General features: G+C 47.4%; 1 protein-coding gene across 1 annotated transcript in view; it reads left to right on the top strand.

Annotated features, from left to right (window-relative positions):
- DDX31 (DEAD-box helicase 31) overlaps window positions 1-6,191 on the top strand; it is a 77,913-nt gene extending 71,722 nt beyond the window's left edge. Inside the window, exon 20 of the mRNA XM_056860164.1 lies at window positions 5,953-6,191. Coding sequence (XP_056716142.1) covers window positions 5,953-6,100 — 148 coding nt within the window. The 3' untranslated portion in view covers window positions 6,101-6,191. The remainder of the gene's footprint in view (window positions 1-5,952) is intronic.
- The last annotated feature ends 19,209 nt before the right edge of the window (window positions 6,192-25,400 follow it).

The raw sequence follows: 25,400 nt of genomic DNA, 5'->3' as shown, positions 1-25,400 counted from the left end.
TTCTCTCAGCCCCACCTACCTCATAGAATCATAGAGTTAGAAGAGACTACCAGGGTCATCTAGTCCAACCCCCTGCACAATGCAGGAAATTCACAACTACCCCCCCACACACACACCCAGTGACCCCTACTCCATGCCCAGAAGATGGCCAAGGTGCCCTCCCTCTCATCATCTGCCTAAGGTCGTAGAACCAGCAGTACTGACAGATGGCCATCTATCCTCTGCTTAAAAACCTCCAGGGAAGAAGAGCTCACCACCTCCCGAGGAAGTCTGTTCCACTGAGGAACCACTCTAACTCACAAGGTGCCTGTTGTGGGGAGAGGACAGGAAGGAGATTGTAAGCTGGTTGATTCTTCTTAAAAGGTAGAGGAAGTTGGCATATAAAAAGCAGTGCTGCCGCTTCTTCTTTCCTGTGCCCTGGGTTGCCTTTCTGTGTTGTCGTCTTCCCCCTGTCTCAGGTGACCGGATACACTCAGCCATATCTAGGGGTGTACTGTGCCAGGATTGCACCCAAGTGTGAGGAAAGAGGTTGTGGGTTTTAAAGTCAGCTGATTTATTTACTTTATAGATTGCCTTTCTCACTGTGATTTAAAGCAGATTACAATGTCTTTAAGAGCCCCATGGCGCAGAGTGGTAAGCTGCAGTACTGCAGTCCAAGCTCTGCTCACGACCTGAGTTCGATCCCAACGGAAGTTGGTTTCAGGTAGCCGGCTCAAGGTTGACATTCCAACCTTCCAAGGTCGGTAAAATGAGTACCCAGCTTGCTGGGGGTAAAGGGAAGATGACTGGGGAAGGCACTGGCAAACCACCCCGTAAACAAAGTCTGCCTAGGAAACGTTGGGATGTGACATCACCCCATGGGTCAGGAATGACCCAGTGCTTGCACAGGGCACCTTTACCTTTACCTTTACAACGTCTTTAAAAATTCAATCAGTCAGCAAAGACCTGTGATAAACAATGCAGTGACTTAAGATTCTATTAGTCCATGCTTTCCGTTTTATCATGTTTTGACTGGCTAAGTGCCGCAAATAAATTGTCTGTCTGTCCGTCCGTCTGTCCGTCCGTCCGTCCTCCATCTATCGCAGTGACTTTGATGGACCAAGGGTCTGATTCAGTCTAAGGTAGCTTCATGTGTTCATGTGAGGAGCTTCCGTGCCCTATGTAGCTGTCCCCCCAAATCAAAATCCTGAACAATGGTACATAATAGTAGGATCGCAGAATAAATCATGCAAAAACAAAGGGAAACATGCATGCTATCTGCATATTTCAAAATGGACTGCACAATTCCACTTTTCTTAGCACAGAGTGTGAGCTGCCTTATTGCAGAACTTTGCACACAGCAGAAAGGCTGGCTTTCCCGTGGCAACAGGCCATGAACATGGGAAGCTGCCTTCTACTGAATCAGAACCTTGATCCATCGCAGTCAGTACTGTGTACTCAGACTGGCAGCGACTCTCCAGAGTCTCAGGTAGAGATCTTTCACATCACCTGATCCTTTTAGCTGGAGATGCCAGGGCTTGAACCTGGGACCTTCTGCGTGCCAAGGGGATGCTCTACCACTGAGCCGCAGCCCCTCCTCGAGGTTGTTAGCTGCACAAGAGACAGAGGAGTCGAGGGGGCGGGCTTCCTAGCTGACCAACTTTCTGGAGAACACCTTGGGAACTTTGTCTTTGAGAGAGAACCAGGGCGGGGAGACAATGCGATGCCGCTCCCCCCACACCAGACAGGGCCCGGCAGGCAGAGCTGCAGCTGTATCTCCACTCAGCAAAGCAATCAGCTCGTCAGGAGGAGCCGGTTGGCTGCCAATTTTCTTGTGGCATTTACAGCTTCCTTAATATCACTTAATTAGCGGCAAGCAAAGCTGGAGTCTTGCCCGAGGAGGGATTGCTGCTCTGGTGGAGACGGACGCTCTGCTTTTTTCTTTAAAGGGGAGGGGGAGCAGATGGGCCAAGTGGAGAATGGAAAGAGGGGATAATAAAGAGTAAGAAGAAGAAGAGTTCGTTTTTATACCCTGATTTTCTCTACCACTTAAGGAAGAATCAAAACAGCTTACAATCACCTTCCTCTCCCCTGTGAGGTAGGTGGGGCTGAGAGAGCTGTGACTAGGCCAAGGTCATTCAGCTGGCTTCATGTGTAGGATGGGGGAAACCAACTTGGTTCACCAGATTGTGTGTGTGTGTAAAGTGCCTTCAAGTCTCAGCCGACTTATGGCGACCCCTTTTTGGGGTTTTCATGGCAATAGACTAACAGAGGTGGTTTGCCAGTGCCTTCCTCTGCACAGCAACCCTGGTATTCCTTGGTGGTCTCCCATCCAAATACTAACCAGGGCTGACCCTGCTTAGCTTCTGAGATCTGACGAGATCAGGCTAGCCTGGGCTATCCAGGTCAGGGAGACTGAAGCTTAGGTAAAGGTAGTCCCCTGTGCAAGCATTGGGTCATTCCTGACCCATGGGGTGACATCACATCCCGACATTTACTAGGTAGGCTATGTTTATGGGGTGGTTTGCCATTGCCTTCCCCAGTGATTGAAGCTTACACCCATGGAAATAAGTGAAGGTTTGTTGAAGTCTTGAATAACGTGCCATTAGCTTGAAGGCCACCCTGTTTTTCTGCTCTTGAAGGGTATTGGAGCTTTATCTCAAATGGATGAGTCTTTTTCAGTTGGCTGATGCCTCTCCTTGTTACCTTCTTGAGTAAGCATCTGTGTCAGCCAGTGACGCGATCGGGGGGGACATCTGTTGGGTTGTCTACTGGAGCGTAGCTCCGCTGATGAATGCCGTACCCCCTTTCCTCTGCCCCCGACGTGCGTCAGCCACAGATGGCTCGTCTGAGTCAACGGGCAGAAAAGCAGGTGTTGAGGTAGCATTAAGCCAGAGGTATCCCAGCCTGGTGGCTTGGCACTACCAGCCTCCGGATGGGGCAAGCGGTTGGGAGTCTCTATCAGATGAATGGATGGCATGATCCAGGTTGAAGTGTTCTCTGACAAATGGCCTGCTCTTCTCCAGGGGCACACCGGGGATTCGAGGAATGTGCGTCATGGCTGTGGCTGCTTTTTGGCTTGGAACGAAAGGGTTGGGGACACCCAGAGTTGGCTGAATCTCCCAGAATGGCAGTTGCTTTGTCTCCCACCTGCAAATGAGAAGCCCTAGTTCTGCTCTCCTTTTATTTAAAGAAGAAAAGTTCTAGTCCTCCTGGAACTCTGGTTTACCTCTCAGAATCCTGACCATCTTGGATGTTCATTTTTTCAAGGAAACTTTCTAGACCTCATCATACTGCTGACTGCTAAGAGAGTGGACAGGGAGACATTTTTCTCCCTCTCTCATAATTTTAGAACGCGGGGTCATCTGCTGAAGCTGGAGGGTGAGAGATTCAAAACAGATAAAAGAAAGTATTTCTTTACACAGTGCTGAAACTCCCTGTGGTGATGGCTGCCAACTTGGAAGGTTTTAAGAGGGGAGTGGACATGTTCAGGGAGGAGAGGACTATCCACGGCTACTAGTTAAAATGGATAATAGTCATGATGCATACCAATTCTCTCCAAGATCAGAGAAGCATACCAAATATATTAGGTGCTATGGAACACAGGCAGGATGCTGCTGCTGCAGTCGTCTTCCTTGTGGGCTTCCTAAAGGCACCTGATCGGCCACTGTGTGAACAGACCACTGGACTTGATGGGCTTTGGTCTGATCCAGCATGGCTTTTCTTATGTTCTTATGACTGTTTCCGCTGGTGCCTCTATGAGTCCCTGAGGTTTCCAGCGTCAGTTTTGAACCAGATTTTAGTTGTTCCATTCCACAGATGGTACTTCATACCGGCTTACTGCCACCCCTGCACAGATGTGAAGTCTGGTTCACACATGCGGGAACATATTGTGGCACCCTGGTAGCAAAGCCCTGAGTTAACCCTCAGGGATTGCCACATTTCCAGCTGCAGTGGCTTTTTCAGCTTCAAATATTTCTTCGTGTGACAAAGCCCCTACCAACAGAAAGCCAGTGTAGCAGGGAGAAAAGCCTGCCCTCCTCTGTGTGCTGTGCTGGTTTTCCATTTGCAGGGAGTTTTGAACTGAGCAAAATATTCCAAAGCATGACACACACACCTGCCTGAAGTCTGAGGTGGTACGGCCCACTGCTACCCATGGGTTCGCTCCCTGATAAAAGAGCACAATATTTTGCCATCCCTGTTCATTTTTAAGACACGTGATGGAGGGAGGGGACTTTGGTCACCTTGATATCTGATTTCTCAGTCAGATAGAATTTCAAAACAAGAGCCAAGGAAGGAGAGCCATCTGTTAGCCAGTGTGCATGCATGTTATATCTGAAGGCAGGTTGTTCTGCACGCTCTCACAGTCCTAACTTGGTACTTAGTTGGTATTCAATAGACAGTGTTCTTAGCTGATCTTTGGTTATGGCGGAACGAAGGCGTAGAGAAAGTGTCTCAGCCGTGGTGGCCCCAGCCCGTTTAGATCTTCCCAGGACATCACCAGAGCTTGGAAATGGTATGAAAATCAGTGCAGACATTAAAACAGGTTGTGGTGTACTCCCAGTCACCCACCCTGTCAGAAGACAGACAGCAGCATTTTCTCCCATCTGAAACCTCTGGACTGTCATCAAGGGTTGCCCTACCCAAAGCACAAGACAGTAGTCTATCCTTTAAGTTTAAAGATATTAATGATAGCCTCCAGCCTCTCTCAGACCACAAGTCCTCCTCTTTCCAACAGTGACTTGCCAGATGCCTCCAGATGTGAAGGCAACAGCCCTCCCTTTTTGCTTGTCTCCAGCACCTTCTATTCAGACAGATACTGCCTTTGGACACAGAGGTTCCATTTAGCAAACAGCCGTTGTTTGTCCTCCATGTCTGATCTTTTAAATCCCTCTAAGCCAATGGCCATCAGCACATCTTGTGGCAGCAAATTCCATAAATAAATTACGCACTTCGTGAAGAAGAGCTTTGCTGCTCTTGGTATCTCTTGGCAATCAATTTCATTGATCCATCTCAAGTTCTGGTATGAGAAGGAGAAAAACTGTGCCTCTCTCAGCTCTCTACATACCCATTCATAATTTTATAAACCTATATTTATGTCCCTCCTTTTGTCATTCCCCCCTTCCTAAATCCCAAATGTTTTTAGCATGTGTGTTATGTGATGTTACAGGGACACTAGGAATCAATGACTTCCAAAACATCCTCTCATTAACAGCCTTGCTCAGGTCTTGCAAACTGAAGGCCGTGACTTCCTTTATAGAATGAATCCATCTCATGCTGGGTCTTCCTCTTTTCCTGCTGCCTTCAACTTTTCCTAGCGTTATTGTCTTTTCCAGTGATCCTTGTCTTCTCATAATGTGACCAAAGTATGATAGCCTCAGTTTGGTCATTTTAGCTTCTAGGGACAGTTCAGGCTTGATTTGATCTAGAACTTACTTTTCTCTACCACTTAAGGAGGAATCAAACTTGCTTACAATCACTTTCCCTTCCCCTCCCCACCACAGGCACCTTGTGAGGTAGGTGGGGCTGAGAGAGTTCAGAGAGAACTGTGACTGGCCCAAGGTCACCCAGCTGGTTTCATGTGTAGGTGTGGGGAAACCAACCCAGTTCACCAGATTAGCATCTATCGCTCATGTGGAGGAGTGGGGAATCAAACCCAGTTCTCCAGATCAAAATCCTCTGCTCCAAACCACCACTCTTAACCACTACACCACGCTGGCCCTCTAGTGTGCTAGTTCTCCATGTGCAGGTTTTGTTTTTCTGTAGGGACATTCTGTCATGTGGACTGCCTTCTGGCATTCAGAAACTGTTTCCCCGCCATGCTTGTGAGAACTGAATCTTAAGTTGCCTTGATCGGAGTGAAATGTATTTCAGAATTAAGACCCGCAGCCTTAAAAATCACCAACGCACCCTGGAAAACCACAATCCTTTTCTCCCCCTCTTGCCTCACTCTCTGTCTCTCTCTTTCCCCAGGCCTGACCATCTCAGGAAATCTCGGAACAACCGCTGTCTGACTGAAATGCTGCAGTCTGAATACTCCAGTGGGTTGGACTCTGGCCTATCCCAGGTCAAGAGGAAGAAAGGACTGAGGCAACTTGGGAAGCCAAAGCCCCAGCACTGAGCTGGCCATTCTTCACCTCACCTGCAAAAACAGACTCTTGAGAATCGCTGGGGATGAAGAACAGCAGAATGCCCTCTGGGAGGGCCAAAGAGAAAGATTTGAAGGTGTTTTTTTCAAAGCTGAGGAAGGAAACCAGCTGCATTCCAACACTTCCTCCTCCCTCAAAGGGACTCTGTGGCAATTAAAGGTGCATTTTCTCCAAGGTATCTGCTTGTCTTGCAATCCTTAATTTAGATTAGTTGCCTGCAAGAACAGCAAAGGGTGGGTGGAGGAGTTAGGAATGCAGGGGCAGAACCTGCAGCCACCAAAATCTAAATGACATCAGGCAGGTCTGAGCGAGCTTTTAGACAGAAGAGCCCAAATCCATCCAATCACTTCAAAGCACACCCATGGACTGCTTTGTTGTTGTTGTTGTTCTTGTTGAGGAGGAGGAGGAAGAGGGGTTGGTTTTTATATGCCGACTTCCTCTAGAGGAAGAATCAAACCGGCTTACAATCACCTTCCCCTCCCCACAACAGACAGGCTGTGAAGTAGGTGGGGCTGGGAGAGCTGTGACTAGCCCAAGGTCACCTAGCTGGCTTCATGTGTAGGAGTAGGGAAACAAATCCAGTTCACCAGATCAGAGTCTGCCACTCATGTGGAGGAGTGGGGAATCAAACCCAGTTCTCCAGATCACAGTTCACCGCTCCAAACCACCGCTCTTAACCACTACACCATGCTGACTCCACTTAACCACTACACCACGCTGATCCTTGGTAGTTTAGACATTCAATTGGTCTCTAGGCTCTTGGGTGACGGGGTCAGCCCCCGCACACCCTGGAATACTTGCAAGGATTGAAACCTCCAGTTTGGAAGAGGACAGGCTAACAGCACAGTCCTAAGGAGAGTTACCCCAGTTGAATCCCATTAATTTCCATGGTCTTAGACTGGAGTAAACTCTGCATAGGATTGCACTGTCCATTGAACTTTGGGGCAGCAGCGGCCTTCACGAAGGAAGAAATTACGTAGTCCTGCAAAGACACAAGGATGGGCAAGATCCAGCAGCATGAACAGTCTTTTTCTCCTGAAAACCTGCTTTCCTTTGGGGCACCTCATCAGAGCCTTGCATCATTTTAGGAACAAGCTGCAGAAACACAGGCCATTTGCACACATGTTATTTCCTCCAGGTTTGATGCAGTTGGGAAGCAGGGTTTTTTTCCTGCTTTCCCACAGCATCGTAGCGCATCGGTGCTCCTGGGGCTTTGTTGGCTTTTTCCCAATCTTTCTCAAACCTGCTTTGCTGTGAAGTTTTTGGAAAGGTCTCAGCAAAGCCTGGATTGCTGCTGTGTGGATGAGAACGTTTGGATTTTCCCCATCCTGGCCACTCAGCAGCCATTTTTTCCTGCCCCTGCCCCCATGGCCATTTCCTCCCCCCAACAGGGGGTGAGTTTTTTAAAATCAGCAATTGACCATTGTTATAACAGTTTAACACTCTGTCTACTTTCTTTGAATTCCCAGCTTTTGTGTTTTTTTAAAGTAAATCTTCAACCCTTTTTGTTGCAGAGTTAAAAAGGGAAAAGCATTCCTCCACAATGAAAGGAGCTAGAGTGCATTGCTGTTTTTTAATGAAAGCTTGGATTTCAGAGAACTTGATATAGAGATTGTTATGTTGTTATAATGCTGTTCAGTTGCTGATTTTAAAAATCTCAAACTGACGAAGCTGTGGGGAGGGGATATCCTGTCAGTGAACTGGGGCAGAGAAACGGGAACCCTGCCATGTGAAAGCCCCATTGCCAGTGGCCTGTATTTACGGTAGCAGCAACAGAGACAGAACACAAGCCTGTCCATGTTTGGAAAACACCGATACTATTGTTTTTGCACACAGGCCATGGAACCAGTGGCCGGTACTGAAATGAGAAAGTGGCGCCTGGCATAGAGCAGGAAGATCTTTCAAAACTTAAGAACATAAGAAAGGCCATGCTGGATTAGACCAAGGTCCAGCAAGTCCAGCAGTCTGTCCACAGAGTGGCCAACCAGGTGCCTTGAGGAAGCCCACAAACAAGATGACTGCAGCAGCATTCTCCTGCCTGTGTTCCACAGCACCTAATTTAATAGGCATGCTCCTCTGATCCTGGAGAGAATGGGTATGAAAAAAATATTGTCGAAGGCTTTCACGGTCAGAGCTCATCGGTTCTTGTAGGTTATCCGGGCTGTGTGACCGTGGTCTTGGTATTTTCTTTCCTGACGTTAAACCAGCAGCTGTGGCAGGCATCTTCAGAGGAGTAACACTGAAGGACAGTGTCTCTCAGTGTCAAAGTGTGTTGGAAGAGTAATATATATAGTCAGAAGGGGGTTGAGTTTGAGCTGAGTCATTGTCCTGCAAAAGTATCAAACGGGTATGCATCATGACTAGTATCAATTTTTACTAGTAACCATGGATAGCCCTATCCTTCATGAACATGTCCACTCCCCTCTTAAAGCCAAGTTGGCAGCCATCACCACATCCTGGGGCAGGGAGTTCCACAATTTAACTATGAGTTGTGTGAAGAAATACTTCCTTTTATCTGTCCTGAATGTCTTGCCCTCCAGCTTCAGCAGGTGATCCTGTGTTCTAGAATTATGAGAGAGGGAGAAAAGCTTCTCCCTGTCCACTCTCGCCATACCATGCATGATTTTATAGAACTCATGTCTCCCCTTAACCGCCTTCTTTCTAAGCTTCTTTCCAAATTTAAGAGGCTCTGCTCTGCTGTAGAGTCCAGAGGTAACAAGCTGAGTTCAGACATTGCCCCAAACTGTGAGTCAAGTAGTGTGAGAGTGATTGTATGAGAATGCTCAACTGACTAGTCAGTTAAGGTCCACCAAATCGGGATCTGAAGTGGTGGGTTTAAGTAGGTTTAATGATGACAGCTTGAAGTATAGATTCATGTGATGAATGCAGATCTTCTGGCTTAATCTGGGCTTGTTCCCCATGTTTGGGACTCTTGGTCTCTGCAGAGGAAAGAACAAACCCATCTTTGTAAGTTCGGGTGATCAAACTTGCATTTGTTGAAGCAAACCAGATTTGAGTGGTGGTCTGCAAACGGAATCCCAGTTTCATTCCCAGGTCTGAATGAGTCCATAGAGACCTGCTATACCACTTCCCACTTTTAGTGGCTCTCGGATGGGGGAGGAGGTTTTCATGACTTTAGTGTAGTAGCACAGAATGGACTTAAAGCACCTGATTTTAGAGCTGAGTATGAAGCTGTAAGGAATGATCAAAATGTGGGAGGCGTTTGCGTGTTTTGTGTCCTTCCATAATTTATGTCTCTGGATAAATGCATAGGAAAGTCCCTCTAAAATAATGAAATTATAGGGGGAAATGAAACAATTTATCTGCACATCATATTAGAATTACTTGATAAGCAGCAGTTAACAGGGTCCTACAGCTACCAGTTGGGGGACCCCTGTGGTATGGGAGAGACCTGGTATGCTTTTTACCTCAGCAGCTTATTGGTGAGCAGTCAGTCTGTGGATCATACATATCTAAGGGGTCGCATTAATTTCCTCAGCAGTTGCTCTCCTAGAATTTTAATGCACTCTTTCTTAAAATCGTATAATATTGTAGCTTACGTAGGAAGGAACTGTCTAATAATAGCATTTGTATTGTGCTTTCAAGCGCATGACATACATGACCTTGCAATCCTTACAACAGTCCTGTTGGGTAGGTCACTGCTGTTCTGATATTGCAGACAGGTGAGGCTGAGAGAGAATGTGCCCAAACTCAACCTGTGGAATTCCTGATTTGTAGCTTGTCAGTAGCAACTAGTGGCTCTTTCGAGGACCTCCAGAGAGCATCCGGACTCACTGGGAGTTTGGTACCTGTTGTTCCTATAACCATGGAAGAAAAAGAGGGGGCCACACCAAAACAAAAAGAAGGCGAAGAAACAATTGGTGCAAGGGAAAGAATACTTCTGCAACCCCAATGCGTTTCGCGTAAGCTTCTTCAGGGGGAATCTATGAACACATGAAGCTGCCTTATACTGAATCAGACACTTGGTCCAGCAAAGTCAGTATTGTCTACTCAGACCACCAGCGGCTCTCCAGAGTCTCCGGCAGAGGTCCTCCACCTCACCTACTTGCCTGGCCCCTTTAACTGGAGATGCCTGGGACTGAACCTGGGACCTTCATGCCAAGCAGATGCTCTACTGCTGGGCCACAGCCCCTCTCTATTTGCAGAGGATGCTGAAGTAGAGAAAGAGTCCCCCAGAAGAAGCATACGCGAAACGCTTTGGGGTTACAGAACTTATTAAAGTATTATTTCTGTTGCACCAAGTGTTTCTTCACCTTCGTTCCTATATAACCAAACCTAACATTGTAGCTACTGCAGTACCTGGAGGTTTCTGAGGGCTTTAAAACTGCCCCTGTATCTTAAAATTGTATTTTTTTAAAAAAATTCAAGCCTAGACTGAAGGGGAACGTGGAGGTAATCTCCAGGCATGCACAAGGATTATAATTTTTGGTTTTATGATAATTTATGTCCAACATTTCATTTGAGCAATACTGTGCAAAGGCATTTAGTAATCTTAGCCTGACAGGAGATTGTGATAATAGCACTGAATCATCTGCATAAAACAGATTTGAAATGGGTTTACCCAAAGATGTGGGGAGTGGAAAGATTAGTTGGAAAGAGTACTTTAAATATCATTTAGATATAGGTTAAAAAGATAAGGGGCCAAAAGGCAACCCTGACGAAGCCCTCTATCTGTTTTAATTACTTTGGTCAACTGGCCTTTTGATTCGCATCTCACCTGTGCAGTGTTATTTTGATGTAATTTAAAAATTAGCCAAAGCTAATGAAAGTCACCGCCACTTTCCCCCATAACCTGTCACGAGGGACACTATCAAAGGCCCTTTTTAAAGGGTTATAATGGGATCCTCCCTGTTCAGAGGCACTCTATCTCAGTAACAGAGACAAAGACCCTTCCCATTCCTGCCCTGCTTGTGAGCTCTAGCAGATGTGGCTAACCCCTGCTAGACTCAATAGACTTCTAGTTGGGTCCAGCGCACTTGACTCAGTCACACAAGTAAGTCATGTACAGGTGCAGGAAGTCAGGTTCCAAGTCAAGGTGGTCCGGGGCAGGAAACGGAGCAACGTCTCTCCTTGAGATCTTGGATCAGCGCTGCCCCTCTGAGTAGACTTAGCCCAGGGGCCAGCATCCCAACTGACCTCTGAGCAGCAAAGGATCACCATCAGATGTTCAAAAGCCATGCAGCTTGTTTTGCCAATGTTTAACCTTATAACATATGTTAAGAGTGTACTTCCTGTCTCATGGGCAAGTAGTATTTATCCGTTCTCAGTGATTCAAAACACGGGATTTTATATCACGGGATTTTAGCATGAATGGGACAGTGAGCCTGTCATCTGTCACAGTGTGGGAGAAGAGAACCACGGGCATCTATCTTAGAAACATTACAAAGTCTCCCCCCATCCTATGAGGTCCTGGGTTCCAAAGTCTCCGTAGGTTGACTTAAACCCAGGGCACAAGTGCTAAATAAATAAACACTTTCAAGAGGAGGAATTCCCTGCTATCGGAAGTACAACCTTCTAGTGACTCATGCAGAAGCATAACAGGCAGTCTCCTTGCAGTGTAGATTAATTCTGTATTTGTGTATCAGGAATAGTGACTATTGCTGCGCTGTTTAAGGATTACCCACCTTCCACAGAGGAAAGCAGTTGGAAGGAGAGGATGCCAGATCAATGAATCATGCAGAGACACTATTGGCAGCTTCCGTGTGAGTGGGTGGTTAGTGCTCACAGGAGCTTTTAAGTAATTAATTTATTTCTTGTGACCCACCAATTTAGGAATTTCTAGCATAGATTATTTGCAATCATCCCTTCAGCTTTCCACAAATCCCAGCGCTAAATTCAGTATTTCAATTTCAGAACACCACATTTCAATGTATTTCTTAACAGTACCTTCTTGATTGTATCTTTCCTTCCACTGGAACTCCAACTGTAGCTTCTACCCCACACCCCCTTTTTTCCTTTCATATTTTGTTTCTGCATCTAAAATGTATATTTAACGTGGTTGGATCCCTCTCTTACGCCTATCCATGCAAGCTCTCCAGGTTCTTCCTAGATGTGTATCAGCAAGGACAAATTTCAATCTTGCAATTTGCAGCGTGTTCGAAAGGGTTGTCGTTCATTAGCGTGCACAGTGGCATCGGCTGGAAGGTACACGAACAATTAAATAGCACAGAATGTCTTTGATTTGCATTTCTGGCTGTGTAAATGAAAGGATGACGGTTGCCGGATTATTTTTCCCCCTTTTCTCTCTCTCTCGCAAAATGAAAAGCAGACCCAGCGCAAGTTGTTCCTTTGATAGATTTTTAATATGATTTTAAAAGAGTTTTGTTTGGCCTCATTCTTAGTCAATGAGATTAATTTAAAGCACTTATCCCCTGGGTTTAAGTCAATCCATGTAGGCCTTTAGGCCCAGGGCCTCTTTGCATGGGGGCGTGGGGTGGGGGACTTTGTTTGCAATGCTTCTAAGAGAGACTCTTTTCCCACTTCATTAACCCTGAGCCGGGGACAGCCCCCCACCCTCACGCCCCTTCTTAGATACACACCACCATATTCCAAAGCTGGGGATTTACCAGCCTCCCCCTCTGCACCCGGGCGCTCTTTTTTCATGCAAAACCAGCACCTTTCACAGGGCCAAGGGAGCTGCTTGCCTTAATCAGGCGCTGCCCTTTTTGCAAAAATCATAATACGCTGAATGTAGTACTGAGGGACTTTCTTTTAAAATGTGCAGGGATTTTTTTCCCCGAGAAAAGAACACTCTGTTAGAATCAGGAGCTCCGCGCTGATACGTTTAGGGTCGGGTAGTCACCCACCAGCTTCTGGTGACATATAAACACACCCCGCCCCGAGAAAGATTGATAGTTTCCTTGAAGTTACCTGCCCTCCTTTTTGGGCTGTCGCATGAAACAGTGTCTGTGTTTTTTGCATTGTGTCTCATTATGCCTCTTCAGCGGAAGGAGGCAAATGCGGAACGGTCACAGGCAGAGATGCAACAGGCAGCCTCTTTTGTGGGCAAGCAATTTGGCTGCATGTCTGCAGCTGAAATGACTGCACAATTCAGTCGCAACCAGAGATGTGCGCGGAACTGCCCAACCCAAATAGGTCATTTGAAATGTGGTGTTAGAGGAGAGTTTTATGGATACCGTTGGACCACCAAAAAGACAGATCAGGGGGTTCTAGATCAAATAAAGCCTGAACTTTCCCTAGAAGCTAAAATGACTAAACTGAGGCTATCGTACTTTGGTCACGTTATGAGAAGACAAGAGTCACTGGAAAAGATAACAAGGCTAGGAAGAGTAGAAGGCAGCAGGAAAAGAGGAAGACCCAGAGGAGGGCCACATCCTGGGGCAGGGAGTTCCACAATTTAACTATGTGTTGTGTGAAGAAATGCTTCCTTTTGTCTGTTTTGAATCTTTCACCTGCATCAGCAGATGACACCGCGTTCTAGTAGTATGAGAGAGGGAGAAAAGCTTCTCCCTGTCCGCTGTCTCCATACCATGCATAATTTTATAGACCTCTATCATGTCTCTCCTAAACTTGGAAAGAAGCCAAGCCAACTGGCCTCTGGCCTCTTCCTTAAAAAAAAATTTTTTTAAAAAAAAACCTCTTCCCATCACCATTGCCCTTTGCAATTTCCTCTGCAGCATTTAGCAACCTAAGATTCCTAACGTTCATTTCGAAATAATAAAGCAAGTAGCTAGTCCTTATGACTATAAAGCTAGTGTGGAAAGTGCTTGTTGTAACACAGGTAGGGTTGCCAGCAATGGGTCAGGAAATTCCTGGAGCGACCACAGCAGGAAATAATGCCATGCGGTCCACCCTCCAAAGCAGCCCTTTTCTCCGGGGGAACTGATCTATACAGTCTGGAGATCAGTTGCAATTCTGGGAGATCTCCAGGTCAGACCTGGAGGTTGGCGATCCTAAGCAGGACACTAAAGGAAGGGGACAGGCAGGACTTCTGTGGGCTGGACAATACAATCCCACCTAACTCTTTACTACTTAATCTGGCCCTCCTGACCATCTGCTGAGTCATCCATGTGTTGTCTTTTCAGCCAAGTCATGGTGACCATATGCTGAGTCGCCCGTGTGTCCCTAAGAGGGCATCTTCAGTGGCTGTTCTGCCATTCCCTTCCCTTGGAAAACTGCCAAAGGGTCTTTGGGAAAGGTTGTAGAAGAGCTAATCATCTGGGCTGGCTTTTGGTGGCCAGATGTGGCCAGATTTTGAATATGGTGTGTGGATCTTTGCATGGCCTCTCAAAGATAATATTGCAGTGCTTGAAAAGGTGTAAAAAGGGCAACTGGGGGTCCGGTTGGAGCACCCTCATCACAAGGAAAGGCAAAAATACCGGGGGCTTTTTTGTTCAGACAAAGATAGCTCAAGGGGCAGGTAACCGAAGTTTGTGGATGGAATGGAAAAGTCAGATTAAGATATTTCTTTCCTAATTTTTTTCATATTTTATCAAGAATTCAAACTGGGCAGTGTGATCAGACAAACAGGAAGTCCTTTGTCACCATAGATGATATGATAATCCTCTGCTTTAGCAATGCCCACTAGGAGAAAGAGAGCCAGCGTGATGTGGTGATTCAAAGGGGTGGACTAGGATCTAGAAGAAGAAGAGTTGGTTTTTATATGCCAACTTTCTCTACCACTTAAGGAAGAATCAAACCGGCTTACAATCACCTTTCCTTCCCCTCCCCACAACAGACACCATCCCCTGTAAGGTAGGTTGGGCTGAGAGAACTGTGATTAGCCCAGATGGCTTAATGTGGAGGAGTGGGGAAACAAATCCAGTTCACCAGATTAGAGTCCACCGCTCATGTGGGGGCTCAAACCCGGTTCTCCAGATTAAAATCCACCACTCCAAACCACTACTCTTAACCACTACACCATGCTGGCTCTCATGGGGACCCAGGTTCGAATCCCCACTCTGCCATGGCAGCTAGCTGGCGGACCCTGAGCCAGTCACACACTTTCATTCTAACCTACCTCACAGGGTTGCTGTTGTGAGGATGAAATAGAGAAGGGGAGAATATTAAGATACTTTGGGTCCCCGTTGCAGAGAAAAGTGGGGGTATAAATGCAGTAAATAAAATAAATAGCCATTTTTCAAAATGTTAAGGATTCGGGTCAGTCTGTGCACTCTTCCTGGCTGTCTGCTGCCTGGAGAGTGAGTTCCTATTCACCTGTCAGGATGAAGCCTGCACAACCATTGGTGATATGACCGCTTGCTTGGCACTCTCCTGCCTCATGGTTAGTTGTTTTAGACAGCTTGACAGACAGGCAGAAATCTCACAGGTTTAGCGAGAGCCTGTTAACGGCGAAACCCAAACTAGGGTCTTCTGGCATCCAAAGACTAACAGGTTTCTTATGCCAAATACTTCCCCCCCCCCCGTTGAAGCCCACTTCATCCAATGCCCACATATGAGGAAGCTGTTAGTTTTTAAAGGTGCCGTGAGACTCTGAGATAGGGTTGCCAACCTCCAGGTACTAGCTGGAGATCTCCTGCTATTACAACGGATCTCCAGCTGATAGAGTTCAATTCACCTGGAAAAAATGGCTGCGTTGGCAATTGGACTCTATGGCGTTGAAGTCCCTCCCCTCCCCAAATCCTGCCCTCCTCAGACTCCGCCCCAAAAATCTCCAGGTCTTTCCAACCCAGAGCTGGCCTGGCAACCCTACTCTGAGACAGTCTAAGGGCGATAGAAGAAGGCCAGACTCTCTCTTTCTGCCTGGGGTTGCCTCTCTGGGTTGGGAAATTCCTGGAATTTGGGGAGTTGAGCCTGGGGAGGGCAGGATTTGGGGAGGGAGGTAGCTCAATGTCAATGTGTCACAATACAGTCCACCCTCCAAAGCAGCCATTCTCAAGGGGAACTGATCTCTGTAGTCTGGAGATCACTTGTAACTCTGATGATATGCCTGTATTATTGTATTAATTTCCAATGACAATAACACAGTAGGAGGTTGAGAGTTTAAAGCAGTTGTTTATTAGGCCCAATATACAAACTGGGTGAGAACTGCCCCAAATGCGCAGGACAATTCACACACCCGAACAAAGGATTGCAACAACGTTTATAACCTCTGTTCAGGGGTGTTACAAATATGTCATATAGTGCGTAGAAACACAAAGACCCAATAATGGATACATTTGGATTAGCATAACCTATCAGCGTGGTTTTGAGGCATGGATTTAGGGGGCTACATGATCTGTAAGGGAGAAACGAAACTTAACATTCCTATCTGACACTCCTGGTGTCTTAAATCAAAGGTTTAGGCCTTGTTAAGGCGGCTGGCTGTACCAGGCCTATAAGGATGATCTCATTGGCACCTGATTCATAATGGCTGCGAGCTTATGCTAAACCCAGTGATCACACACTAGTGAATCTGAACCAAAGAATAATACTTGACCCCTTATACATGGGGTATTGCCATTATATATGTGCGCAGAATATGGTATTGTGCTAGATGCTAACCCTTATACCCCGGGCTTAGCATCTTTATAAGTGTGAGTATGCGGACTGAGTATAAAAGCATACATTTCCAACAATAATGAAGATTATAGGCACTTCACTGGGAGATCTCCAGACCCCACCTGGTGGTTGGCAACCCTCTATCCTGCCCCTCTGCCCCTTCCTTGATACAGAGCCTGGTGTGGCTCCCCAGCTGCTCCCCACTTGCATGCTTAGGGTTGCCAGGTCCCTCTTCGCCACCGGCGGGAGGTTTTTGGGGAGGAGCCTGAGGAGGGCGGGGTTTGAGGAGGGAAGGGACTTCAGTGCCATAGAGTCCAATTGCCAAAGCAGCCATTTTCTCCAGATGAACTGATCTCTATCGGCTGGAGATCAGTTGTAATAGCAGGAGATCTCCAGTTAGTACCTGGAGGTTGGCAACCCTACGCATGCGTGTGCCCCTCATGTCTTTCGGAGCAGTCTGGCCTTCTCTTTGGGAAGCAGAACCGTGTGGGGAGGGGGGTGGGGAGAGGGGGGTCTGGAAAAGGGTCTGGGGCCCTTTCGAGAGCTAAGCCTCGCAACCCATCTGTCAGCTTCCCAAGACAGGGACCTGCTTGCAGTCTGGCCCCGGGAGCAGCTGCTGGGCAGAAGCCGGCCGAAAGCAGATGAGCGACGCGGCCAGTCCCCTCTCGAGTTGGCCTCCCCCTCCCCTTTTGCATTGTGAAACTATGGAAACCACCCCTCCCCCCACCCAAAGTGGTCATTTAAGGCAATTACCCCCCTTAAAAGGTGGGCGTTAATAATGCACCAAATATGAGCCCTGGGCTGGCCTGCAGCTTCCCAGCATCGCTCGGAAGGATCAACGCGGCGGGGGGTGGGGGGTAGAGTTGCAGAGACCAAACAGAAGTGTTTGCCTTGGCTGGCGAGGGCAGCAGAAAAATGCCAACACTAGATGCACAGCCCCCCCCCCTTCTCCATATTTCCACTCAGGAGAGCAGATAACCCCCTGCCTGCTGTGGACTCTCTTGTCTTCTTTTCTTTTGGCATCTTTGTGACTCGCTTTGGCTTTTCTTTCTTTTCGGAGGTTACACCAGCCCTTGCCAAGGGATAGGACAGCGTGTGGAAAGATCCCATACGAGCAAGACGCAAGAACATAAGAAAGGCCCTGCTGGATCAGACCAGGCCCATCAAGCCCAGCAGTCTGTTCACACAGTGGCCAACCAGGTGCCCCTAGGAAGCCCACAAACAAGACGACAGCAGCAGCATTGTCCTCCCTGTGTTCCACTGCACCCAATATATTAGGCATGCTCCTACTAAGAAATAAATGGCATGAGCCCCAAAGGACCAACCCAGACAGGAGGCTGCCTGCTGTGTCTCTGCATGCCTCTTCATGGGTCTGAATCAGTGACCCATGCAGAAATACAAGAGCTGGGCTTCTTTTAAGGGCTGGTAATTCTTTCACGCATTCTCAAAGCCAACCGTTTGGCGTGTGAGAGTGAAAAGTGCCTCCAATTTAAATTAAGCTTTAAAAAGAGGTGTGCCTGCTGTTACTATGAGCCAGTGTAGCTAGAGGCTCAGACTAGTGAACCTGGGTTCAAATCCCTATTCTGCCACGAAGCAAACTGGGTGCCCTCGGGCCAGTCACTTTCTCTCGGCCTCGCATACCTCAGAAGGCTGTTGTGAGAATTAAATGGAAAGGAAAACTCAATAATCCCTCCAGAGCTCCTTGGGCGGGCAGGATTAAAATGTGATAGATTGGCAATATGGAGCAGTTCATGTCTGAACTATGGGGAAAGCTGGGCAGCATTTACCAGATCTGGAGGGGGTTTCAGTTATTGTTTTAGGAGATGTCGCCATAGCTCAATCCAGATGGAAACTCAGTGTTGCAGAACCTGGGTGTGGTGCTTGCCAGAAGAACCTCCTTTGCCTTCTCCTTCCTCTGGAGTTGGTGAGCTCTCCTTCCCTGGAGGTTTTTAAGCAGAGGCTAGATGGCCATCGTCAGCAATGCTGATTCTATGACCTTAGGCAGATCATGAGAGGGAGGGCATCTTGGCCATCTTCTGGGCATGGAGTAGGGGTCACTGGGTGTGTGTAGGGGGGAGGTAGTTGTGAATTTCCTGCATTGTGCCGGGGGTTGGACTAGATGACCCTGGTGGTCCCTTCCAACTCTATGATTCTATGAAATTGATCTGGTGTGATTACGGTGGCTGAAGAGATGTTGATTGGGAGTTCTACCCTTCCAGTGCTGTAATGAACCCATTTGGTGACCTCAAGGAAACCCTATTCTCCCTGCCCTCAACAGCAGACAAGGGTGATACTAATACTGACCTCTCGCCCCCATTGTCTTTGCTTCATTATTTATTTGCTTAATTTGGTGTAAGGATGTGTCACTGGCAACCAAGATCAAGTTAATTCATGCCATTGTATTCCCTTTTACTATGTATGGGTGTGGAAACTGGACAATGAAGAAAGCTGACAGGAAGAAAGTAGATTCCTTTGAAATGTGGTGTTGGAGGAGAGTGTTACGGATACCCTGGACTGCCAACAAACAAACAAACCAGTGGGTTATAGATCAAATCAAGCCTGAACTGACTCGAGAAGCTAAAATGACTAAACTGAGTTAACAAGGTTATGCCAAAAGAATTGTTGCCATTTTGACTTGTGAACATATTATGGTATAACCTTGTATTTTTGTGATCACAATAATTTATGTGCAATGCCATAGAGTCCTCCCTCCAAAGCAGCCATTTTCTCCAGGGGAACTGGTATCTCTCATCTGTAGATCAACTGTAATTCCAGGAGATCTCCAGGCCCCACCTGGAGGTTGGCAACCCTAGTAAGAGATCCTCTTCCTCCTCCAGTTGCAGAAGACAGCCCAAGTCCTAACAGTGGCTGCAGAAGAAGCTCCCAAAGAAGGAGAGGGTAGGGTTGCCAGCTCCAAGTTGGGAAATACCTGGAGATTTTAGGGGTGGAGCCTGAGGAGGGCAGGATTTGAGGATAATGCCATAGAGTCCACCTTCCAAAATGGCCATTTTCTCCAGGGGAACTGATCTCTGTCACCTGGAGATCAGTTATAATAGCAGGAGATCTCCAGCCATCACCTGGAGGTTGGCAACCCTTAGAGAGGGTATGAATGTTTGTTTGTTTTTAAACTGCACATATGAATGAAATTGTCGTGATGGTTGGGACATCTTAATTGTTTACTTTGTTCTTTTTACTTTTACTGTAGCACCTTTGGGATTCTTGCAGATCAAAAAGCAGAGTAGAAATTTAAATAAATCTCTTATTGGAATAGCCCCAGCATATTCTTCTTCAAGTGAGAATTACAGGAATTCCCCTCCCCAGTCCTCCTCTTTCTCATTCCTTTCTAGAGTGTTTTGATCTTTCAGAGTTAGCAGGAAAAAAGCAGGCTTGGAAATGACTGAATCTGTTTGTAAAGAAGTTTATTTTCACATTTAAAAAAGCGCGAGAGAGAGAGAGAGCTTTTCTGATCTCTTCTAAGGCAGAATTCTCCTTTTCTTCTTTTTCATTACAAAGTCTGGAAAAGAGAATTCCACAGATATACAGACTTACAACACTCACTTACACAAATACGCCCTCAGGGTTCACAAATAAATAATTCATATACATTTCTGCACACGGTATTTACAAAAAAAATCTCTTTATTTAAGTTACATACTTTTGAAAATTCTTGGTTTAGCATAAAAGGATTCCTCTCACACTAGATGGGGATAGAACTGGGTGGACAGGAAGGGGCATAATCTGGCCTTCCGTGTGGCCCTCAGACCCAAAATATGGATCATGGCCACTTTCCTTTTGCACTTTTTTTGTTTGCAAAATCCAGAGGAGAAAAGAGTGAAAACATAATATAAGTGGAAAGAGATGGTCCATCTTTTGCCTCATCCTCAATTTCTTCTACCTGGGATGCCAAGAAGCTGTTGAAGTTGGATGAGCTGGATCTACTTCTGAGTTGGCCCCAGCCAGAGAACTGTTGTGTGACATTAAGGTCTTGGCTGTGTGTGGGGGGGAGGGGGTTGGGGGATTGGCTGTGCCTCAGTTTTTCCATCTGGAGAATGGACTTGATAGGACCTGCCTCAAAGCGGAAGAAGAAGAGTTGGTTTTTATAAGCCGACTTTCTCTACCACTTAAGGGAGAATCAAACTGGCTTATAATCACCTTCCCTTCCCCTCCCCACAACAGACACCCTGTCAGGTAGGTGGGGATGAGAGAGCTGGGACTAGCCTAAGGTCAGCCAGCTGGCTTCATGTGTAGGAGTGGGGAAACCAACCTGGTTCACCAGATTAGCCTCTGCCGCTCAAGTGGAGGAGTGGGGAATCAAACCTGGTTTTCCAGATTAGAGTCCACCGCTCCAAACCACCGCTCTTAACCACTACACCACGCTGGCTCTCAGTTGTGAAGATGCATGGGATAAGGTGAAGTTGTGAAGATACGTGGGATAAGGCTGGTTTTCTAAGACAACCTTCATTGTGGTGTCTGGTGGAACAAGAGCCATATGCAGGACCCCATACATTTCACAATGGATTATCTCTGCTCCCGTGCACCTGACCCCAAGAACCAAGTCCCCTTTACCACACATCTAAACATCTTTCTTCCAAAGGAAAGTGTAGGCAAAGGGCTCCCAAGCAAAGACAGAAGCAAAGGGCTGTTTCACCTCTTCTTCCTATTGTTATGAGCAGCAATTTTGGCTCTGGCAGATTCTTCCTTCAGCGGCTGGCTTCTCTGCCCTTGTCAACACAAACACAAGGCAAACTCTAGAAAGAATCTGTGAACTCTGCCAAAGCCTCCGAGCTTGCAGGGAGCTGCAAGGTGATGCTGGGACATCTTTGGAAGACCTCCTTGTGCTTGGTTCATGGTTGGGGGTCCCCATTCCAGAGGCAAAGCCTGTGAACCACAATTCCACAATTCCTAAGACTCGTGGCGGTTTTGAAGACTGAATGGAAGCAGGGTGTGATGTAAACACGAGGAAGTAACAGGTGGGAAGCTGAAGGCATGCTTGTACTTTTAAAACGAGGAGAAGTAAAATTGCCCACTACTTGTTTGCAGTAGGTGAGCAGAGCAGTGACTCATTAAGAGATGCAGTGGGCAGTCTCCCCTGAAGATATCTACTACTGCTGTGTCATTGCACGGGGACAGATTGAATTACTCTAACCATAGGTGATGCAGAGGCGGGGGAGAAGGAGTCACAGCCAGAGAAGGAGGTCTTCCTTCCATGGTTTGCCATGAGCAACCTGACAGTGTGCTGTGCAAAATAACCTTTACGAAACCACTGGTGTGGCCCCAATTGGGAATTATTGTTTTAAAGGGAGTGTCTGGCCCCTCCTGTTCCTTCTCCCTTGGAAATGCTTTAGTCTTCGTTTGAATCTCCTGGCGCTCCTGGTGAAGACCCCAAAGCTCTGGCTCTTCAGCCAAGGGCCCAAAGACATTAGAAACAATGACATGTGCCGACAAAAAAAGTCAACACGTGGTTTTTTTTTTTCCAGTACTTGACTTCAAGGGGGTGGGTGGGTGGGAATACAGGGCTCTAAATGGAATCCACAGGCCATACCTCCTGCCCCCCTCCATTTCTGCCTCTCCGACTGGTCCTCATAAACCGCATGTGAGTAGGGTTAGGGTCCAGACATGGAAACAGAAGGAGTGTGGCCCAGTGGATAGAGTGCCAGACCAGGACCTGGGAGACCCAGGTTCAAATCTCGGCTTGTCACGAAGCTGGGCAGGTGACTCTGGGCTGCTATTCCTCTCTCAGGCCAGGCTTCCTCACAGGGTTGTTAGGATAACCTGGAGGTGAGGACCACGTGTGGTGGGAATAATAGGATAAAAACATACCGTGTAAACAAATCCCCACCCGATTGATATTCCCTCAGGGAAGGAGGGATGACATCAGATGTAGTGTGGATTATCAGCATCAGGTTTTGTCGGGGTTCTTTACAGGCCTTTCCCAAAGGAAGGGGAATTATGCTGCTCTTTGTTTTTCAGGTTATCTCTGTGTCTCTCACTCCTTCGCCTTCCTCAACTTCCCGTTTGTGTCTGGCAAAAGTTTCATGACTGTCAAAGAGGATGGAGAAAAAGCAGAGCAACAGAAATCCCAGCAACTGAAAGGGGGTGGGGTGGTGCACACACTGGGTGTGTCTGTCATGTTCACCGGCACTGACCTTCCTGGGGTGGGAGGTGGGGCTTCCAGCCAGACCAGTGTGCCAGGCCACCATACATTCCCCCTGCCATCGGACACCTCAGTGGGAAGGAATGCAGCTCAGTTAGGATTGCCAGGTCCCTCTTTGCCACCGGCAGGAGGTTTTTGGGGCGGAACCTGAGGAGGGTGGGGTTTGGGGAGGGAGGGACTTCAATGCCATAGAGTCCAATTGCCATAGTGGCCATTTGATCCAGGTGAAGTGATCTCTATCAGCTGGAGATCAGTTGTAATAGCATATCTCCAGCTAGTACCTGGAGGTTGGCAACCTCAAGCTCAGATAGTCCCAGCTTTGCATGCAATAGGGTCCAGATCCACACCCCAGCATCTCCCGTGAGAGGCTCCTCAGCTAACTGGCTTCCAGAGAGCACCTGTCAGTCAGAGGAGACAAACCTGAGGCAGCTGGGCCTAGGGAGAATCTGAGCAACCAAGCTCTGGCCGTCGGTGCCTTGATTCCAGATGAAGAAGTCAGGGCAACTCTGAATGATGCCTCTGAACTTTGAGCTCGATGGGGCTTGTGCGTTTAAAGCGCCATCAAGTCACACAACCAACTTACGGCAACCTGCCTGTGGGACCGCCTGTCCAGATACACCCCTCGGAGAGCATGACACTCATCCAGTAACAACTTACTGGTGGTCCCCATCCCATGAAGCATCCGGCTGTCCTCAATCAGGACCTTTTCAGCTCTGGCTCCAGTCTGGTGGAACTCTCTGTCACATGAGACCACTGGAAGATCTACTATGAAACGAATGAAGCTTAAGCATCAGGCGCCCTAATCCCAGAGGATCCCCAAAAAACTTTTTTTTTAATGAGTGAATTTCAGCAAAATTGATGGATTTTTTTTTAGTGTTTGTTATTAAAATAAGTGTAGATGACTGGGGAAGGCAATGGCCAACCACCCGGTCAAGAATGACCCGGTGCTTGCACAGGGGACTACCTTTACCTTTTATTAAAATAAGTCTATTTTAGTGATAGAATCATAAGTCAGTGTGCTGAAGTAATTAGTATTGACCTTAGAATATGCTCGAATACACATTTCATATGGCTTCAAAATTTCCCTGTAATTGGTCAGATTTCAAAATTTTCTCAGGGGCTTGTAGCACCTGAACCCCCAGCTGTATGGGCTTGCTGAGCTCGACAGAATCAATTCATAGCCTACATTTTGGCAGCTGGATCCTCAAATCCTTCATTGGTGCACGGCTTAATAGTTCTATAGCTCAGCCCTTAGGCTAGAGCCCATCAGAACCATAAAAAGACATCTGAATTCTCAGTTCAGGCTGCACTCGTCTGACCACACGGTTCTCCGCCATTTGGGCCTTGAAGTCCTTGAAAGGGCAGCAAGGCCCTTTGGACCTTGTGGGGTGTTACCCTACTGTTGCTGGTTGCGAAGGGGCCCCCATAATAGTTCAAGCTTCAGGATCCCAAAAATGTAGGTCCGCCACTGCATGAGACCAGGGCCCTGCAAGACAGAGATGTTCCCCCAGGGCTGTGGCTGAGGGCAGCAACGGTTTCCATCAAAACTGGCCTCCCTGTTCCTGCTCACTGTGCAGTTAGCCTGGTTCATCTCACCCACCCGCCTGTCTCTCATGACTGAGGGTTTCTGATAATCAGAGGTCGCCTCTCTCTCTCCCTGCGTTTTGCCTGTGTTTTGAGGGACCTGTTATATCTTGAATTTAAAAACGCGGGCAAAACGCGGGGAAAGGCAGGGGGAGAGCGAGGTGACCTCTGACAGTCGGAAACGGCATGCATAATCCACACAAAGACCTGAAGTCATCAGAGGGGTGACGGCAAGTGAAACAGCCATACATAAAAGACCACTGTCGCCTCTGGACCTGATATTGTGTAACTTCTGGTTTTTACTGGAATTTTTAATGGTAATTTGTATATATTAATATGACTATTAATTGACTGTACAAGATTTTGTTTATACTGGTTGCAAGCTGCCCTGAGCCTGACCTTGGTCAGGGAGGGGCAGGATATAAATCTAATCAATCAATCAATAAAGCCCATCAGGATTTTAAGGCAAGAGATGGTCAGAGGTGGTTTGCCATTACCTGCCACTGCATGTGTGTGTAAAGTGCCTTCAAGTCGTAGCCGACTTATGGCGACCCCTTTTGGGGTTTTCATGGCAAGAGACTATCAGAGGTGGTTTGCCAGTGCCTTCCTCTGCACAGCAACCCTGGACTTCCTTGGTGGTCTCCCATCTAAATACTACCCAGGGCCGACCCTGCTTAGCTTCTGAGATCTGAAGAGATCAGGCTAGCCTGGGCCATCCAGGTCAGGGCTGCCACTGCATAGCGGCCCTGGTATTCCTTGGAGGTCTCCCAACTAAATAGTAGCCAGGACTGACCCCGCTTCAATTCTGAGATCTGACAAGATCAGGCTAGCCTGGGCCATCCAGGTCAGGCCAATGGGGCTTACTCCCAAGTAAATGTGCACAACTTTGATGCACTAATTTTCCCCACTGCATTCAGCTTTGGTGGACTGTGTTGGCTGCATCCATTGTTAAAGGAGAGGAGAGACAAACAGAGCTCGGTGTCTATCTACATTTGGCTAGACTCTCCTGCCCTTTGCCACTCTCTCTGTATTTTGTGGGGCATCTGGATAGA

Source organism: Euleptes europaea, chromosome 14 (assembly GCF_029931775.1).
Source record: "Euleptes europaea isolate rEulEur1 chromosome 14, rEulEur1.hap1, whole genome shotgun sequence".
Classification (NCBI taxonomy): domain Eukaryota; kingdom Metazoa; phylum Chordata; class Lepidosauria; order Squamata; family Sphaerodactylidae; genus Euleptes; species Euleptes europaea.
The sequence above is the reverse complement of the archived record's forward strand: the minus strand, read 5'-3'. Positions and strand labels throughout refer to the sequence as shown.